The sequence below is a fragment of the Plasmodium inui genome, assembly GCF_000524495.1.
Source record: "Plasmodium inui San Antonio 1 unplaced genomic scaffold supercont1.1, whole genome shotgun sequence".
Classification (NCBI taxonomy): domain Eukaryota; phylum Apicomplexa; class Aconoidasida; order Haemosporida; family Plasmodiidae; genus Plasmodium; species Plasmodium inui.
The window spans coordinates 219,496-239,464 of NW_008481835.1; the positions used below are offsets into that span (position 1 = coordinate 219,496).

The 19,969-nt window shown below is 44.3% G+C and overlaps 7 protein-coding genes across 7 annotated transcripts in view; 3 read left to right on the forward strand and 4 right to left on the reverse strand.

The window, feature by feature from the left end:
* Positions 1–661: 661 nt before the first annotated feature.
* On the reverse strand, positions 662–3,988 carry C922_00049 (hypothetical protein; the record flags this gene model as incomplete). Its single annotated transcript, XM_008815666.1, has 6 exons — positions 662–808; positions 936–1,090; positions 1,236–2,347; positions 2,539–2,587; positions 2,790–3,108; positions 3,248–3,988. 6 exons carry the CDS (start codon positions 3,986–3,988, stop codon positions 662–664), a joined length of 2,523 nt encoding a protein of 840 aa, XP_008813888.1.
* A 1,129-nt stretch (positions 3,989–5,117) lies between these two features.
* Positions 5,118–6,128, reverse strand: C922_00050 (hypothetical protein; the record flags this gene model as incomplete). Its single annotated transcript, XM_008815667.1, has 1 exon — positions 5,118–6,128. One exon carries the CDS (start codon positions 6,126–6,128, stop codon positions 5,118–5,120), a length of 1,011 nt encoding a protein of 336 aa, XP_008813889.1.
* A 2,917-nt stretch (positions 6,129–9,045) lies between these two features.
* Positions 9,046–11,004, forward strand: C922_00051 (hypothetical protein; the record flags this gene model as incomplete). Its single annotated transcript, XM_008815668.1, has 2 exons — positions 9,046–10,081; positions 10,226–11,004. The coding sequence occupies 2 exons, from the start codon at positions 9,046–9,048 to the stop codon at positions 11,002–11,004; spliced, it is 1,815 nt and encodes a 604-aa protein (XP_008813890.1).
* Positions 11,005–12,277: 1,273 nt separating this feature from the next.
* On the forward strand, positions 12,278–12,784 carry C922_00052 (hypothetical protein; the record flags this gene model as incomplete). Its single annotated transcript, XM_008815669.1, has 1 exon — positions 12,278–12,784. One exon carries the CDS (start codon positions 12,278–12,280, stop codon positions 12,782–12,784), a length of 507 nt encoding a protein of 168 aa, XP_008813891.1.
* A 361-nt stretch (positions 12,785–13,145) lies between these two features.
* C922_00053 (dihydroorotase) lies at positions 13,146–14,231 on the reverse strand (the record flags this gene model as incomplete). The annotated part of the gene is made up of 1 exon (XM_008815670.1): positions 13,146–14,231. One exon carries the CDS (start codon positions 14,229–14,231, stop codon positions 13,146–13,148), a length of 1,086 nt encoding a protein of 361 aa, XP_008813892.1.
* A 1,049-nt stretch (positions 14,232–15,280) lies between these two features.
* On the forward strand, positions 15,281–17,370 carry C922_00054 (hypothetical protein; the record flags this gene model as incomplete). The annotated part of the gene is made up of 7 exons (XM_008815671.1): positions 15,281–15,604; positions 15,822–15,890; positions 16,075–16,422; positions 16,517–16,572; positions 16,710–16,765; positions 16,986–17,083; positions 17,218–17,370. The coding sequence occupies 7 exons, from the start codon at positions 15,281–15,283 to the stop codon at positions 17,368–17,370; spliced, it is 1,104 nt and encodes a 367-aa protein (XP_008813893.1).
* A 582-nt stretch (positions 17,371–17,952) lies between these two features.
* Positions 17,953–19,969, reverse strand: part of C922_00055 (DNA-directed RNA polymerase subunit alpha) — a gene marked incomplete at both ends in the record, with an annotated part of 2,596 nt that continues 579 nt past the window's right edge. Inside the window, one exon of the mRNA XM_008815672.1 lies at positions 17,953–19,896. Within this exon, the coding sequence (XP_008813894.1) occupies positions 17,953–19,896 (1,944 nt within the window). The remainder of the gene's footprint in view (positions 19,897–19,969) is intronic.

Sequence of the window (19,969 nt, forward strand, 5' to 3'; positions counted from 1 at the left end):
AAAAATCCGCAAACACAAATCAGGTAGAGCAAAAACTAACGTAAAAATTAAAAATCGTCTTTAAAAAGAAATTGACAATTGTTGTTTCGTTTCTGGACGGTAAAACGAAAGGGGGGTACGGTGAAACATGAAGAAGCGAAGATAGATCCTACTTTTCCTCTTCTTCGTTTGAGGAAAATGCGCACTAGGTGGATTTCCCTACGGGTTGAAGCGCGTACCCCGTGGAACTGCCACAAAAGGGGTGTTGTTGCGAGGGCATATATACTCACATGTATAGGCACATCCCTGCTTATGTGTCCACTTCCTCCCCATTTATAAGGTTTTTCGGTGGAGATTTTACCATAGCGGCCAGGGGGGAAGATCCCTGTTCTGGGAATTGGTCACACATGGTTGGGACACGCCCGCGCGTCTGTGCCTATATTCACCTATTTGCCTATTCATTGGGTTATTTTATCCCCTTTATTGCGCCTACATCGACTACACCGCCTACACCGCTTCCTTTGCCACTCCTGTATTTAAGAAGCCATCTGGAGTGTTCGCTTGGTGCAACCCCACACGAAGGGTCTCCTTCACAAAAGAAACAGTGCCTGCTCAATTGCGTAGCCATTTACCTGCTTCGTAATTCACTCAAGGAACGTCACTCTTTGCCGCTCCGTTACACCTAAATTAACTCCACTGCATCAGTAATCCCGCTGAAATCGCGCACATTAGTGAGTTCCTTAAATCTTCGGTAGGATGTATCATACTTGTAAAAAGTTTTAACCTTTTTGGAGACCAAAAATCGGGGCGCCACCTTCTTCCCGTACACCTGCGGCATCATATGCACACACGTTTGGCAGTGACGGATAAATGGTTTAAAAAAAACAAAATCTTTTCTATGCTGCTAGGCTTCTATGCTGGTATGGGGGTATGTTGCGTATTTCTAGCTTGCTTACCTTTTCAAACACCGAAAAATCGTTCAAGCCATAGAGGGCTGCCAGGAGTGGCTTCTTTACGTTCTGAGTTAGTAGAAGGATGAAGTTTTTGTATTCCACCAGCTCGACGTTTATTTTGAATAGGAAGTTTTGCAGGGCGCTGAAGTTGTGGGGCTCTAACGGGGGAGACGCGAAGGTGTGGGGGTATGCAGGGTGAGTCTTATCTGCCATTTGTTTGCCTCGTTATGCGGCCTAGAACGCGGTCATCACTCGGCGATACCGGCTTACTATCTCCCCTCCTTTCATCCATTCATTCCTTACTGTTTAGAAGCGCATGCTTCAGCGCGTGTATGACGGAGTCTCTGTTCGAGATGGCACTTAGTTCTTTATTTATATCATAAAAGAGTACAAGCGTTTTTTGGTTATTCCTGTCCTTTTCCGCAGCGTCCTTTCTGCCTGTTTCACCTCTCGATAGGCTTCTCCGCGGGGGCGTTTTCCTCCTTGCTAAATTAAGCGCGTTTAGGGATGGCCCATATAGGGGCCCATCTTTGAGGCCATCTTTGGACCCATACTTCTGCACATTTACAACGTTTAAGTAATCCTTCTTTAAGGCGTCACTTAAAATGCTTCTCCCCCGGTATTCTCTATTGTTTGCACTGTCTTGGGGGATACATTTATAAAGTTGCCCCGAGTTTCCTCTTTTTGATTCGTATTCTACTAAATGTGTGTTAAATGGGACATCCCGTTTATTCCCCCAACCGTATGGTGATTCGTTTGTCTCTTCTCTTAGGGCTTCTTGTTCAGGCAGCACATCTGCATCGTCCAACATGGTAAAATTTTCGCTCTTCCGATAGGCATTTTTATGGTTCAAGAAATCTTCATGTAGGATGTGTTCCTTCTTTATTCTACTCTGTTTTTTCCTTTTTCCGCTTTGGAAATTTCCCCTACTTGTGTTCATATGATTTTTTAGGGCTTCTCTATATGTATGCCTCAGGTTATCGTAATAGGCGGATGTCTTATCTGCTTCATCTGCATAGAGATTGCTGAAACAATGCGTCGAGTTTGTTTCACTCCTCAGCGGATCATCGTCGTGTATTGTTTTTTCCTGTCCCGTAAAGGATTCACCACTTTTATATTTACCCCTATTTTTCCCCTTTCCCTTTTTGTACATGTCACTTTCTGCGCTTTCTTCAGTAAAGGTCATGTCCATTTTGTTTTCCTTCTTCGCAGCGCTGATAAATTGTGTGTCCTTGTGTAAAGGGTTACGTGTCCTTCCTTCCTGCTTCCTCACGGTAGTAAAATTAGCCCATCCTTCATCGCGCACATTTTGGTGTGGCCCCCTCTTTGCAGACTTTACAGGCCTGTTTTCTCTCAAGTGCTGAATCATGAAATGGGCATCCCTGTTGCTGCCTTCGGGGAGTTCCGAATAGTCTCTGGAGGGGGAGATAGAGAAAAGGAGTTGCTTTATTTTTCCGTCTTGACGTTGACCCCTCGTTTAATGGGGCCCTTTCGGTGAAGGAATTGCTCTTTTATTTATTTTGTTACTTTTTTGCGTCACCTGAAGCTTGGGCGATCCTTCGTATCCAGGTGTGCCTCCTCCGGAGAGGTAGCTTCAAAGCTGCACTTGAAGGAATCGCCACTCCTTCTGTCCCTCGGGTTTTTAAAAACGACTTCTGAGGAAAAAGGCGATGTGTGTGTGGGGGAACAAATTGGGGAAGAACAAGTTCACCCTAACGTGGAGCACTAGTACGTATGTGCCACAAACTCGCGGAAGCATTACTCGTCAGATTGCATCCTTCCTGTTTTATCGCTTCCAGCGCTGCCTATTCTTCTGGACTGCCCCCTTTCCAAGGCGTATAAAACAGAGAAGCTTACTTTTAAGGAGGTAAATCTGGTAAATGTAGATTTTTTTCAAAAAGTCATTCAGCTCTTGTCTCGAATGGAACATTTTCTCGCAATTGAATGTGACATTTTTAATATGACTGGACAGTATCGAAACGGTTGCTTCGATTTGAGGGTACTTATTTTTTACTCTTCTTAAGTACTTCATAATCTTTATTATTTTTTCATATTTGTTGAGGATTTCTTCTTCTACTTTTTGGCTAGCTGGGTTGGAATATTTTTTGTGAAATGCTGAATTGGTCAATGGATGTCCATCCAGGTTGGGGAGGAAGGCCCCTTTGGAGGTTGCCCCCTGCAGAAAAGGGAAGAAGAAAGAAGTGGTGGAGTTAAGGGATCATCTTTGTCCTTTCCTCATTTTTGGGAAAGTTCCAGGAAGCATATCTTCTGCGAAGATGAGTGCTTCATTTTTCTACGCTTCGATAGTTACTCACCGCGTACAAAGGGGATCCACCTCCCTCCCCCCTGCACTCCATGTCTTCATAACTTAGCTGCGTCCTCACGTAGGAGTCGTCTATATTTGTGTTGTCCCCAGTTTTGGCAGCCCATCCATCACAAAAAGCATTATTTTTTCCCCCTTCCTTATTTTTGCTGACTCCCTTTGGGGCTAACACAGTGTCAAACAAATTTCCTTTCCCCTCCAAAATGGTACTGTCATAGGTAATGCGCTGGGAAAAATTCATGCCATTCGTTTTTTCATACTTTTCAGAACTGTCCGTTACATTAGAGCAATAGCTGCTGCAAGAGTCGGACGTATAACCCTCATCGGTATAGTCGCCATTTCGATAGAATTGTTTTTCCACTCTGTCTGGTTGATTACGTACACCTTTTTTCTCCCCCCCTGAGTCATAACAAAAGGGGGAAATGCCACCCGACGCGCAAATGGTGCCATGTCCATCGTCGTAATGGTAACTCCTCCTATTCTTCTGCAGATTATGTTTGCTCGGCCTACTATGCACATGCAGACATTTCTTTATGTTATCCTTGTATGCTAATAATTCCTCCAAATTGTAATTAATCTCCAGATTCAGGTCTATATATTGTTCCTCTCTACAATTTTTCAGCAAAACGTCGTAGTTGACGCAGTAGGGGGGGTTTCTACCTCTTTCACTTTTGTGCCAGCTCTTTTTTTTTTCCTTCCTTGCTGTAACGGTTGAGCATTTCCGCGTGTCCATCCTCTTCGTGCATTTTTTTTTTTTTTTTTTCTTTCTTCACATTTGGTTAGGAAGTGGACAGGCGAGGTTACGCGGCAGGTGAGGCTACGCAGCAGGTGGGACAACGCGAAAGGCGGGGGGCTTTGACATTCCACCGGGCGTGGATCGGCTATGAAGCGATCTCGTAGTATTCGCCATTTGCTGAGGACATTAGGAACATTCGCCTTCTGCAGGGGGAGGGCTCTCCAACGAACGGAGCGCTGCAACGTATCGCTATTTTTTCGGATTTTTTTTTTTTTTCTTTCTCCATCACGGCACGTGAGTTCAGCTTCCCTCACGTTTGTGCGTTTCTGTTTGTTTGCCTCCGTGGGGGTAGCAAAAAAAAAAAAAAAAAAAGACAAAACGTTGCGCAGCATATTGGGAACGCGCCGCACGGGAGGGGAGCCCCCAAATGAGGACTTCCCGCGATCACCGCGTGGCGTTACAGTGATTTGTGTGTTTTTCCCAACTGAAGCTGCGTAATGTTAAAACTTCGCATCGTTGAAGCTTCGACCGTTTGAAGCTTGGTGATTTTTTCCCCGGCGCTAGCGCGTTCGAATGGAGCACCCTGTCACCGCGCCCCCCTCCTACGAGTGAAGAAGCGGCACCAGGTAAGTTCCCCTGGGAAAGGGACCTTTTGCAAAATTCGACAAAAGGGAAAATCCTTTAACGCGAGAATGGCCTTTACAAAGGGGGGGATCGTTTTTTTTTTTTAAACCCACTCTCGTGTGTCTTTCCCCCATATTTCATCCTTCCCCCCTTTGGCCAAAACCGAATGTGCGCGCTGTCCTTTTTCCGATTAACAACGGCTCGTTCTTCATTTAATTATCATAAGTAAATGTGAGAATTTCACAAAAAAAAAAAAAGGGACGGGAAAAAGGCGGATACACACGGTGAGCATGGCGGTGTGGACAGAAATAAACAAAGACATGACAATATGAACGTGGATTGTACAAAAGTAGACATAAATTTAAAGGGACATATGTGCAGCTGTTCGAGCGGCTCCGGCTGGAAGGAGGAGTGACGAACAGAGACACGTAATCACGAAGGTACCTCTGGGAACAAGACTTCTCCCACACGGCAGGTTGACAAAAAAATTAAAACAGACACATCACGGACTCTTCAACTTCTTCGACGCGGCTTTCTTCTTATTCTCCTCGAGCCGCTTGCTAATTTCGTTTAACTCTTCCTCCGTGGGCGGCTTTACCTTTCTTTTCTTGGGGTTCTTTTTATGGTATTCCTTCTCAATGTTGGAAAGGAGGTTATTAATTTTTAACGCCCTCTTTGCTTCATTATTTCGAATCGCCAAAACCAGATCGTCAAGGGGGGGCGCAGACATTTTCCTTTTTTTACTCATTCGTGAATCCTTTTTCTTCAAGCTGGCATACTTCTTAATAATGTTGTTGATATTTTTTACTGACCTGTCATAGTCAGGCGTTTTTTTAATCTCCTTGGATTTGAAGAAACTACTGTAGAGGTCTAGATATCTGGTCAGGTCTGCTTCTTCACTGAATGGAATGTACTCCAAAATGTGAGTCAGGTCTCCATTAAATTTGTTGTAAAATTCGATTAAGTCTTCCTTCTCATCTGAACTATTCTTGTAGTTCTTTTCATAGTTCAGTATGTCCTCTACTTTAATTCTTTTATGAAATAATTTGGGGTTTAAATAATTTTTAAAATCGCTACAATCGTCATCCTCCAGTCCGAATTCGTCATAATTTTTCCTCTTCTCGGGGTCTCTCAATATTTCGTATGCCTTCTGGATTTGAAGAAACATCTCCTTGCACTTCTCCAGGGTGAGTGGTTCGTCTGCGTCGTTTTTGCTCTTCTGTGTTGGGTCATCCTCATCCCCCTTTACACCCTTTACACCCTCCACATTTTCATCTTCCTCCTCGTTTGCCTCCTCGTCCACTGTTTCCTTCTCAAGTACGTCCAGCTTCCCATTCTCCTTGCCTTCCGCGGCTGTCTGGCCCTTCTCCGGCAGCTTTCCCTTCCTCGCGGCAAACTTATCCGGGTGATATGTCAGCACGAGTATTCTGTACGCCTTGGCAATTTCCTTCACACTAGCATTTTTCTCCACCCCCAAGATTTCATAAAGGTCCAATTTTGTATCGTTCTTCATTTTAGCGTTGAGGGGATGCCGTGTATCAATGGACCCTTTGCTATCTCTCCAAACTTTGCTCTTAAAAAAAGAATGACGTGAAACAAGGTGGAGAGCTAATCGGAAATGGGGTTAAAAAGTCATTCGGACCGGGTGGTATAACAGCGGATGCGAACGGAAAAAATTGCGAAGAAGGCACATGCGTCGTAATTATCCCATACGCAATGCATAAATTGGCATTGGACCATCGACACAAAATACATGCATCGGTGTAGCATATACATTCAAACGCACTTTTTAACCGTGACCATGTGCCCTTATATTTGTAAAACGCACGTGCGTGGAGTGCGCATCGGGATGGTCAACATGACCTGCTTTTCTCCTCGGTTGGAAGGAAAAAAAAAAAAAAAAAAAAAACTCCCAAATATGCGCGCTCTAGCGACTAGGAAGCGTTCACAATTTTTTCTATTCGCTCTCCAGTTCAAGCGCAAAGCCCTCCCGCGTTTAAGAATTTCCGCAAGCGTGCGTGTATATGTAAAAATGTGTATACCTCCTCACGTCAATACTCTCTTTCTGTGCCCCTTGCGCTACAGTTTTAGTTATAACGTGTGGCTCGCTGCGCGTTGCCGCGGAAATGTCCTTGCGCATGTTCAACCGCTTCGATAAGCCGTGTACCCCTTCGTTCTCACGCCTATTCGTGCGCGCTATCGTTTTGAGTTTTCCCTTTTCCTTGCAGCGCCGTAGGCACTACCGACTATGCTGAGAAGCGGGGAAACTCTACACCTCTTATTTTACTTTAATTTGTAATCGCGCGTGTTCACATGCGCATTCGCCCGCGGGAGAACAATCAATTCGCGGGCTCTCCGTTTCTTTGCGCTCCCGAAAGAGAAGTAACAGAATGGTAAAGTTCCAAAGTCTTAAAACCAATAGACTGCTAATATAACAGAAAGGCCACTTCCTACCCCCAATTAAAGCGCGGATATATTTTACATATAACCAATTTTTGGCCTGAATGCTAATTTGATTCATCCAAAAGGGTGTATGTGTGTATGTCTTCCTTGTGTAACTTTTCTGCTACAGCTCAGTTTGGAAATAATCATCTGATCATTCCGGTTGGTCATTCTCTTTCAAATTTGGCAGTCTGTTCATTTATTGCGTCCTCCTTAATGTTCATTTTGTTTTTCTCTTTTTCTTTCTTGAAGAACTCGCCAAAAATGCGGTTAAAAAGGAAAAAAAAATTGGGCTGAAAAATCAGCACTCATAACGAAGTATGTTAAATTTAAAAAAAAAAAAAAAAACGTCTGCTTGTTCATAATATTACCCATCGTCATGTAATATAAAAATCTTCGATTTACAACTTGGCAAAATTAAAAGAGCGCAAAACACATTTTTGGTAAAGATTGGCATAAAGCCTCAACAAGTGCGAAAAGGTCATTCTCACGAATGAGATGCTTTAAATGGTCTTTCCTTCAAACGTGGCCCTCAAGGTGACGTTCATGGGTAGCACATGTTGTGGGGGGAGGGGAAGTGGTTAGAAAAGGTAGGTATTACATCTTGTTCTCCCACCTGGGCAGCATTTCTCGGCGCACATAGGCGTGTTGGCGTGACTCTATCGGAAAACACACCAATATGTGCACAAGTTTTGTACATTCTTCTCCGTCTTTCTGCAACCGTTTTGCATCCTTTCTACACCATTTCTTCACCCCTTATATGTGCCCCTTCCCTGCCCGCTTTTACTTTTTTTTCTGAACAATTCAGGAAGTTTTCGCAAAATCTACCTGATTCATTCAGGCGTCTTTTTTCTCATATGGCAAAGCTACAGAAATCGAATTGGCTTCGTTGACAACGATACCGTGACAATGTAGAACAGAACGGCTGCACAGAAAGGAGAAACTCTCGACGAGTGGGACAATAAAGGAGAAAGCTCCCCCTTTACCCTCTGCTTAACCCGCGTGAAAACGATACAGCGGAATGAAAGCACAATGGGTTATGCAGATATACACACAAGTGGATACACTTACATAGGAACAGTTTTCCAAATTATGCCAATAGTAACCCTTAATAGAAGCTTCGGTTTAGTGTTAACATTTCTAAATGTTCTCCTCACATGGTACCTATAATAAACGTTCTTTTCCCCTCCTGGTCAGTTGTTGATCGAGCATTTTGAACTGCACATATCTTACGCTCCGCCATTTTTTCGTTAAGAAAAAAAAAAACAGAAAAGCAAAACAGCTTACTGATGACACAACGGGAAAGAGGAACACTCACGGGTGACGTATTCATAAAAGAAAAAAAAAAAAAAAAAAAAAAACGAGTTAGACAGTTCCATCCTAGCATTCATTTAGGCCTAAGCCGCAGCGCACATTTGCACTTATCCATTGTGAATACGTTTATGTACACCTCCACATGCGCTTATGCACACGGGGGGGAGGGAAAAAATAAATTGAAAATCCATTTTGCAAAAGATCAAATTAAGAAAAAAAAAAAACAAAAAATCAGCCACTACTTCGCGCATGTATACATAAAGGGCAGATTTTTTTCCCCCTTAAACTTGGCGCATGTAACAAAGAATTAAGCTAACCGTACGATGGGATTTTTTGGCCGTCAGTATAACCTCACCACTTTGTGCCTCTCCTGCGTAGGGGCAAGCGCTGTTTTCACTTGATTATTTTTCACCGCCTTATCGCAGCGCGCAAGAGGTAAAAGTAAAGCGATTTAGCGGTTAGGCAGCTTCGCAGTTTGGCGGTTTAGCGGTTAGGCGGTTTGCGGCCTTCCCGTTCGACTTCGCAGCGTCTGGCAGGATAAATCCAAACAATGACAACCCCCCTCAACCTATACATACACGTAACTCACACAGGAACTACTTGCCGCGTTTGCGAAAGGCAGTGCCCCAAACAAAAATGAGCAACGCAAGTTAGAAGCCCATTTAAAACAAAAGATGCATAACCATAACTTTCTGGAAGATTTACATGACATCAAATTTGAGGACTTTTTAAATCATTTTATTTTTCTTAAAAGTGGGGACAAAATACCAACGGGTAATGACGATGAGGAGGAAAGCGCGGCGACAGTTGATTTGGCAGATCCCTCGGAAGAGAAGACGAAGAAGCCGCAGGAGGAAAGGCACAATTTCATGCGGTCCATAGCCAATGACATTATAAACAACGAACCTAATACGGTCCTCTTTAGAAGAGTTTATTGGCCCCTGCTAATAGGAATTTACCATCCCGCCACTCTAGACGAGCTAGTAAAGGACGTACAGAAAAAAAGAAGTTCGTATAAGCAGGATAAAGACGAATACATCACAAAGCAGTCCAACTTAAATATTCAAAAATTGGACCCCCAGATCTTTCACCCGCTTTCATCGGATGATAAAAATCCTTGGACACTAAAACAGAAGAATCAAGAATTAAATGAAGAAATAAAACAAGACATTTTAAGAACACACTCAGAAAGGAAGCTTTTTCAAAATGAGGAAGTAAGAGACACATTATGTAAAATTCTCTTCCTATGGGCAAAAAAAAATCCATCGGTGTCGTATAAACAAGGCATGAACGAATTAGTAGCCATTTTTTTTATAGTCAATTATCGTGAACAAGTATGTCGCGATATTCAAAATTTAAAAAGTGATCAATTTTGGAAAGAGTATTTCATCCTGTTTGATAGGGACGAAGTGGAGGCAGACACGTACATACTGTTTGACCACTTCATGAACATGGGGTTGAAATATTTATTCTCTTCCCCCGAAGAGAAAAGAAATCAAGCAACAAAGAATTCTTCCAAAACGGTGCTCCTGCACAAGTGTACTTATATATTCCATAAGTTACTAAAAAATTTGGATAAATTGTTGTACAATCATTTGATCTCTCTGAGTATCGAGCCTCAGATTTTTCTTCTCAGGTGGATCCGTCTCTTCTATTGTAGAGAGTTTCCGATTGATGACACCGTCATTTTGTGGGACAACTTCTTCTCAGGTTCGTTTTTTTGACAAGCGCGCTGCGACATATGTGATCGCTGCCTTGGCAGATATGTGACCCACGCGCTGCCACATTGGTAACCATCGCGCCGCCACCTATGTACACCCCGCCGCTTTAACACACCTCCATCCTTTCTTCCAGATTGCTACTTAACAAACTGGGAAAACGGCTTCCCCGCCCAAGTCTCAGGGGACATCATAGAAGTTGCCCACATGACATCAAATCTGTTCCCCTTGGTGGACAGCTTTGCCATCTCCATGATCCTATTCATCAGATCGTTCTTGCTAGAAAACGACGAGAATTATTGCCTGAAGAGACTTTTTAAATACCCGCCCGTTGAAAACATAAGGATATTAATCGATTTATCTTTTAAAATTAAGGCCAGAAGCGAGAAGAAGGAGAAGTGTGCAAAAAGGGATGACTTACCAGTGTCCAACAGTGTTGGCGTGGCCGGGGGTTCGAATGTGGGCGGTTGTCTTGGTTCGTTTCAGATTAGGAACGCGGCCAAAGAGGGAGTACCAAATTTGGCACGAGAGGGAGTAGCAAATTTGGCTCGAGAAGGGGCCGCAAACTTGGCAAGAACCAGCGGCAACAACAGCATAGCGGGTGATCACCTGGAGCGAAATAGGTATAAGCCAACCGCCAACACCCTTGTGCTAAATAAAGAGGTCAAAATTTTAAACACACCCGCGACGTTATCTCGTATTAACAGTAAGCTAAATAGTGTCATTGACAGCTTGAATAATTTATCCTCCATCGTCGGGAATGAAAAACACCGAGTACAGCTCCAACAAAATGTATTTCGCCTAAGTGAAATATTCCGAGAATTGAACATCATGGAACATAATTGTGCAGAGTCCATGCCGGAGGATTCGGAGATGAACTGGAAAAAGGAGGCCCCACCGATTTACTTCGGTTGATCAATGCAGCATTGTGTAAACGGTATTAACGTGTGTCAGGCGGTATGAAGGTGATGGTGGTGCTCCCTTTTTTTGTTTCCCCATTTGTATTGTGCGCAGGGGTATCGTGTCTATGTGCCCAGGTGCAGATGCAGGTGTACGGCTATGTTTGTACGTGTGTGTTTGTACACATGTCTTGAACGTATATGTGTGCCACCCCGTCCTTTTTATAAGTCACCAATTACGCCCCAATAGTGCGCGGGCGACAGGTACTTATGTCCCACCCCCTTTTTTTCACATTTCATTCATTTTCAAAATGATTTGTTCAGAAAATGGAAGTTCTACATAGACGCTTTCGTAAGACGTGTATTCTCCGCTATTTTTTTTTTCTTCATCTCTAATCTTGTAATTTTAATAACATTACAATTGTTTTACGTTTGCAATTTTAAAAGTGTGAAGAGGTTAATTGTTACCAATTATTGGGATGGGAGAGCGACTTTGTAATTGTGCATTTCCTTAGGAAAGCTTCCTTTTTTATTGCGAAATTTTGTCGAACAAGTTGAGCGAAACGCGTATTACAGGTGAAAGGCCGCAAAGGGGTTTAAACATGGCGCAATGCGGAGAAAAAGAATACTTTGAAGGATAAGAGCATTCGCTGTTGTCATAATGCACACCCTAATGGAAAAGGCGTAAAACGCATTTCAACATTGCAGGGTTGCTTTGCATTACACAGCGGCACCACTGCGACAACTGCGACAACTGCTGCAACCGTTTGTGCCCCACGTAGGGGCCCCTTTCAGCTTACCCGTCTGGCACAGACGTGTGTATGTAACTCTTTTCATATGTGAACACAGCCAAGCAGCTAGCTAGCTAGATAACTAGCTATTTAGTTTTTTTTTTTTTTTAGACAATTTTTGCCTATAATTACCTGACCCTGTCATAAAAAAAAAAAATACGAACATGCACAACCGTGGTAAAGGCACCAAATGGTGGTAGGGACGAACTGATGCCAAACACCCTCCGTATCATATTACGGTGATTGGTCCCTTTCCCTAAGCTCCGATGTCCTACTTGTTTTTTTCATCACATCATCCGCTCCATCAGCTGGAAGTGGTTAGCACTAAACTGTGAATTGCGTTTTGTTCTAATGTAGGCAGAGGTGTCCACCTTTACGCCAAACGAAGGAGTCACATTGCTGACACACCTATCGTGAGACACCACCTACAGCTCATATGTTCGCACGTAACTTTGTAAACTTCCTCGAAACGATGACCTTTCAAAATGCACAGAAAAAATGGCGATACAATTTTCTTTCATAAGTTCCCCCACGGATGATATCGCCCTGGAAAAATATAAAACTTTAATTGTGCACATTTCACTCATGTTGAGCATAATAACAGTGACCGTTTCGCTCTTGTTAGTTATTGTAGCCACTTTCCTTTCAAAAGATGAGAGCTCCACGTACGTAGACTTAAACATAAATGGGGGAGACGGCACTCGGCCCAAGACTTACGTGTACATACAAAAGGATTCACCCTCCTTTGCGTTGCAGCTAGAGGGGAAGAAAAGCTCCGTCTCCGTCGACGCTTCCATGGGGGGAAATGGAGGGGAAGAACGCAACGAAGGTGCAGTAAACGAAGCGGGGAAAGGTAACAACTCGAGTGGTCAGACGATGGATGATGGGGAAAAAGTGTTTGTCCTTGATGGAGCCCCCCAGCCACTGCCAAAAGGAACCTCCAAAGGAGACGAAGTAAATCCTGCTGAGAAACAAAATGAAGTCATACGGATAGTGATGAAGTGAGATGATGCCAAAAAGGCAAAGCAATTTAATTTCCCAAAATATCCAAAATTTGTCTTCATTTTGAAGCGTCCGCTTCTGCGGCTGCGTCCTCAGTTTTGCTAATTGCAGATAAAGAAAGCATTCGCACAGGAGAACACATTGCATGTGAGCATTTGGAAGATCCACCCAGAGCTTAGGAGCAACTCCCCTATTCAGGCAAAAGGAGAAAATTAATACCCCGCGTTCATTCCGAATAAATGGCATAAGGAAATTGATCTGATGGGAGGCCGCGGGGGGAGGGGTTATGTGTACAGAGTGGCCTGACCGACTGACCGATTGACTCCCCCCCCGGAAAAGTGTCTCCTTAAGCCAAAAAGCCAGGTCACACATCTGCACCCACAAGGGACGCTGTGAAATCAATTGTTTGTCCAGCCAAGAAAGGGACGACCCCAAAATATTCATCATCAATTTTGAATCCTTTCTTTTGTATACAAAGAGAAAGAGACTCCTCATTTGTGCCTCTTTTTTTCTCCTTTAAATTTAAAAAATTTGCAGCATTCTTACAGGCAAAATTTTCTACCTTGTCCAATGAATTCATTTTGTTAAAAATGTGGCAAACATACGACATGAGGAATGGCTGTGTGTATATACCTGGCTTATAGTGGGGGTTATTTTTGTGCTCTTTATAATGCGGTGCCGAATCGGATCCAAGGAAAATCCTCGGGAAACCTTCCTGTATAATTCTACACAAAGCTACCTTATCATCAATCGTTTTGGGCAAAGGCTTGCAATAGTTATATACATTTTTTATATACTTCTCTATGTTCACCACGTCAGCAGCATAATCGTACATCTCCGTGTCCACAACATCGTCTATCGTCAGTTGCAAGTGGTGCGGAGTAACTGAACCCGCGATATTCGGATACGTCCTAACCAGGTTTGTCATATCAACCGTAGAAATGTGCTCTAGGACAATTTTCAAATGGGGGAAGTAGACAGCCAAGTCATGAATATGCTGCACGTAACTCCTTTCTGAATAAAGTGGATTCACATTAGGCTCTTCACAATGGATGTGCAGACTTTTGTTTAGCCTTTCAAGTGTATGGAAAATTTCATAATATGCTTCTAATGTTGTAACTCCATGATTCGAGTTTGTCGTCACATTGCTAGGATATATTTTAACTCCTTGAAGATTGCACTCTTCATGATTTCTGAGGATGTCATTTGAATCTGTTTTTCTGTTCAGGTATAATGTCATTAGGTAGTCCACACATGGGTCCCGCTTCATTAGATCGCTTCTATATTTTTTGGCTTCTTCACAGGTGCTTACGATTGGCGTGGTGTTGGGCATGACGAGAACGCGGTTGCATCCTCCCTTCTTGACTGCCCCAACGGTGAAGTTCAGCATGTCGCCCTGCCGCAGGTGGCAGTGCATGTCGTCTCCCAGGGGGATGTGCAGCGGCTCCATTTGGGTGGGCAGATGGAGGGGGCGGTAGTGCAAGTCACACCTGCGCTAATGCAAGTTACGGCTGCTCTAATGCAACATCATTCCTTCCCAATTGCATATGTACATTGGGACAAACTCACCTGCTCGTAACGCGGAACGAATCAGTTGTAGCTTCGGCAAAGCTTCGACACGCAATTGCGACAAGCCAGAAATGGGGACACACAATAGGGCCCTAAACGTGTAGTTGCTTTTTTTTTTGCAACACTAGGAAAGTGTCACCCACGGTAAATATAATTGCTTCCACCCCCACATCTGCGCGAGAATTCTCGGGGCTGCATCCGCGACGCCAAATATGTATGGAGATCTGCCAAAGGGTTAATCTTCTTCCCTCCTCTGCTCCTCACCTCGTGGGTGTACTATTCCCTGCAGCCGAATCCCCACCTGGAGATGCGACCCGGTTTTACCTAGCCCACCAACAAAGGTAAAATCACTCCGTATAGGAAGGCATAATGAAAATTGCACAGGGGATGTATGAAAAAAGGGAGAAGGAAATAAAGGTGTATAACTGTTGTTTTTTATGTTATCCCCTGCTCAGCTAGTTTACTTCCCCCCCTTCGAATGACCCAAGTGGATGAACCCCATTTCCCGGCCGCTGCTCTCTTCCACCGGTTGAGGGAACATTGCACAGCAGCGAATAGTTCAGACCTAAATAACGTCAGAAATGCCAAAACGGGAGAAGGTCACCTCGGCACCGTGGGAAGGGGAGCACAGAAGGAATGACACAAAACAAAGAGGAACAGGGTTCGAGTATACCCATAATCACCACCATCACTATACTGTAACAACGCACCCATACACACACATCTCGGTTGTCTCGCCCGGAAAAGTGTGACACGCGAACGAGACAGCTCCACGTAACGTTTTGTTTAAAAATCCTGCGTAAAATCCTTTCGCTGGGGGGTTGACCCAGCATGTGCTTTTTTTCCCTTTCCCCTATTTTTGCTGAGATGGGAAAGTAACTTGTAAACTCCGGCATAATTTACAGCTCGGTCTGTATCCCTTACCCCCACATGCTTGTGATGGCCTTGCTGCCTCTTTTAGAGGCAGAGAAAATTATGCCGCAATTATTCAAAAAAATAAAAATGCTTCTGAGCGCCCTGTTCACGCTTCAGTGGAAGGCAGCCCACTGTGTATACTCTCTCCACACACACAAAGGGACACCTAACAGGAAAATAATAAACTCGGTGTTGTATCTAGATAGGCAGTTATGTGACCCTTTTTTATATGCCCCCATTCGAAAAAGAAAGCCCCCCACTGGGGCCACACAGAACAAGATCAGATGTACCACGGCAGGGAAGGAAGAAGAGGACGATGAATTTGGAATTGAACTGGAGGTAAAAATGGAAAAGTGGAAATATAGGCACTATTCTTATGAGAATTTTTGGACATATTTTTTTTTTTTTTCTTTTCCCCACTGCGTCTTAGCCAAAAGGGTCCCTGCGGATGTTTCTATTTGTTCGAAACAAGTCGCAGCGATTCGAGGTGGAGCATTTATTTCTCCTCCACTTTAACCTCCTTAACGCCTCATTGGGATTTTTTTCTTTTCTGTAGAACCTGGTGAAAGACTTAGAGGAGGGGGAATACGGGGATGAGTCCCTGAACCTATACAGGGAGGTGGAGGTAAATCTGCTGCTTCGCCAGCTCCCCGTTTTGCGCGTCTCCCAAATCGTTACGCAGGTGTAGCCCTCACGCATAGGGGGGTCAGAGCCTCAGTTCACGCGCGATCGGTTCCATCAAACATATGCAAATGACGCACAGCGCATGTTCGCCACCACCGCCCCATACAAATGGTACTCCCCCACAGCGCAGGAACGCAGAGGAAGAAGAAAAGGAAACACAAAGGATGAAAAAAGCAGAAGAGCAAATCGACATGCACGATGTCGAAGGCGTAATTAACAAGACAGACACCAATCTTAAGAACTCCGTCAGAAAGGCATTTTACAACACAGATCTAAATGAACAGGATAGCCAAGAGGTGAAGAGACAATATAACATGATGAAAAAAATTGAAAAAACTTTTGATGACATTGACGATGAGAATTATCCTGAGGAAAAATTAAGCATGAAAAATGTTTTGGATAAAATTAGCTCCATGAAAGATGCGGAGACTCCAGAGACGCCATTTAAGGACACCGCGAAGACTTTGCTGAAGGTGCGTGAATGGGTTGGGGGGCATGCAAAAATAGATACGTGTAATGTGCCTTATTCATTTTTTTTTTTTTTTCCTTTTTTTAAACGACCCTCAGTACAAGGGACTGCTGCACATGCCATATGAGCAGTGTAGGCTGCTGAACGATGCCCAGTAAGGAACACGTATTTTACGCTCTTTCTGCCAGAGCATCTGTAGGTTGGCGTGTTGTGCATGATGCGAAGAGGGAGACAAGAACAAAGAGCTCTCGCGGACACCACCATCACCGCCACTGCCATACCACCCCGCAGGCTCCACTGGAGAGAATCGCTAGATTACCTTGAGTTAAATATCCCCATTTTTGAAGGTAAGCGGGGGGGAAAGAAGAAGAAGAGGAAGAAAAAAAAAAAAAAAAAAGGGCGACGGTGGAAACGCATTCGCCCCCCACGGAATGTTGAAAATTTAGCCACGTAGCCCGGCGCAAAATGGTTTGTGTGTGCAAATAGGTACCACATATATATATATACACATATGAACACCCGTTTGTGTAATTTTTTTTTTCTTTTTTCTTCTTTCCCGCACTGAAGAAACCGATCACAAAGACGTCCGCTTCGAATTCGGAACTGACCACATCAAGTTGGAAATCCTCAGGAGTGGCAGCAAAGTCCTTCTGCTAAATCATAAGGTAGACCTCTGAGCAAGAAAACACTCCACTCACCTAGCGGCGTTCTACCTGACGCGGTCAGAAGTTGTGTAAACCAGCTACCACACAGTTGAGCTAGCCATTTTGATATATTTTTTTTTTTTTCTCCCATTTAGCTATGTGGGAAGATAAACTACGGAGATGCCTACTGGGTGATAACTGGGGATTACAAAGAGGGCCAGAAGCACATCAATTTGGTCATTCCCAAAATGGGGGCTTTTAAATACATATGGGAGAAATTGCTGCAGGACGGGGAACAGGGGACCTAGCGGGTTGGCTCCCCCGATTGGGGAGATCCTATCTCGCACGGAATAGCCTCTCCACGTGCGGCTACGCGTGTGTCTCTGTGTATACGTATGTATGTGCGCATCTGGACTGACCAATTTGCCAAACGGAGGAGGCACCCTTCGCTGCTCTACCGCATTGTCATCCTGTGTGATGTATTCACCTGCTTTTTTTTTTTTTCGTTTGACGCTTTTTCATCCGCATGGAGTGTAGGAAACATTAATTGGGGGGGTACAGAACGGGTTGTTTTAAAAAAAAAAAAATTCAAATTTAATCATCTCGAATTAAAATGGGAAAAGTGCTAATCGTGGAAGCGGACAACTGACAAGCTGTCCAACGCGTAGACAAGAAGGGATTCCCCTTTTTTGAACATCTCTGGGGGATGGAAACTAATGTGCCATTTGGGCACCACGAAAGGGAGAAATGATAGCACAAAAGGGAAATGCACTAATGGTGCATATAGCGCTATTTCCACTTCGCCTGTGTTGTCACAAAAAAAGGTAGAGCCGCTCAACGAGGAAAAGAGCACAATGTTGTTCGTCACGAGAGTCCTCTATTCCATACGGTCAACCCTCATCCAGTATGTCGCCCAATCTGTCATCCAGGTAGTCGTCATAATCGAAGGTGCGCCTGTTAGGCGCTTTGGAAGCTTTTTTCTGGGAACCCTTCCTCTTCTTGCGAATTCGGTCTTTCTTTACCTCCATTTTTAGCCACTCCAGGGTGTCCAGGTAGGGCGGCGGCGTGTCCTCCAGCGGAAGGACGATATTTGAGTGCTTGGGGAAGTTGTCCGGGTCTACCAGCTTTTGCGAAAATGAGTCCAGCAGGTTTTGGCTACCCACTTGGCTACCAATTTGGCTCTGCTGGTCGCTCTGGACACCCCCGTCCCCCGCTACGCTGCTTCCGCCCGTGTCACTCTCCGCGTCCACGTCGTGGATGGGCGGGCCTCCCTCCATCTTCTGCTTGGTCTGCAGAAATTTGTACCGGTCAATGGCGGGCCAGAGGTTCTTCATCTCCTCGTCCTCCACATCGGAAGGGAAATCTGTGTCCGAAATTATCATCTCCCTGAACTTTCTCAAAATCTTTTTTATATTTTTAATTCCATACAGCAACACATTCTTCGGCAGCATCCTACAGTCGGTCCATATTTCCATTACGAGCATTTGTTTCGGGTCGGTAAACTCACACCTATCTTCACACCAATATTTAGTGGCGATCTTATGTACAGCCATACGTACCATACGGCAGCTACCAAAGCTAGCACTTATAGGCATATAATTTTTCTCGATAACTTCCTTCACTTGTCTTTTCTTCATACATTCGTTGTCAGAACCGAGTTCCCTTTTATATAATCCCTTCTCGTATGTCAACCAGTGACCTTTCCCATATTCAATTTTTATCGAAATGTCCAAATGACCATCCTCCTTCAGTGTGCATATGTATTGCTCCTTGTTGACTACTTGTAGGTGCGATGGCAGGGGTATCATCCCTGCTACTAACATCAAGGGGCCTTTAAAAATGAGTCGTACGTTTGTCTCTATATTTATTTCTTTGCTGTATATGCAGACGTCCGATAAATTGAGGGCAATTTCTAGGAGGTCCTCCTGTACGTTGTCAATTCGGGTATCTTCATTCATATTGTGAATTTTAATCGCGACTATGGCGTATCCATATATCTGAGTCTGACAAACGTATTTCAACAGAGTACCGAAGGTATGCCCATCGGTTATGTTTAGGGGTCCTATGTAGAACTTCTGGTAGAGCCTGCCGTTCTGTGGGTATTTGATTATGTCCGTTGCTTCCTCTACTTTGATGTCGTTCGGCCCGAAGTCATACTTGTCTATGAAACTCTCCCGGTGCAGGCTGGAGTGCACCACGCTTTCCCTCTCCCCGGATGTGTCTGCAGTGATCCCTTCGCCATCACCGCTGCGATCAACGCGATCACGACTGCTGTCCACGCCGCTTAACCTGCGCAGGCGTTCCTCGCGCTTCTTGTAAATGTCCCCGTAGTTGCCGAAAAACTGCGCATCCCCGTAGCCCAGCCCCGACCTATCCCTGCGCACGGCAAACCGGGGGTAGAAGAGGAAGGGGTAAAACTTCTCGTTCGGCTCGCTACCACTCACATTGATCTTGTCAAAGTAGTCAAACAGCTTCTTATAAATCGGGTAATGATTCACATTGAAATCGATTGCTCTGAAGCTCCCCCAGTATTCTATGGGCATTCTCTTCATTTTGGGCTCCACCATTTTTCGCATCGTCTCTATTTGGTATTCCTTTTCTTTGTCTACTTCTCCGTAGCCGATGCAATCTTCCCACTCCCCTCGATTGAGAAGGACCCAATTTTTCCACGTGTACAAATCTCCTTCAAAGAATCCCTTGCTCTTTAGGAAGAGAAAATCTTGTACGCTAATTAGTGGGTCCCTGTCTGTTTGGTCTTCCTCGCCATTTGGCTGATTTGGCTCATTTGGCCCATTTATCTTTTTTTTTTTTTTTTTTTTATTATACTTTAAGTTCTAGGGTACATGTGCACAACGTGCAGGTTTGTTACATATGTATACATGTGCCATGTTGGTGTGCTGCACCCAT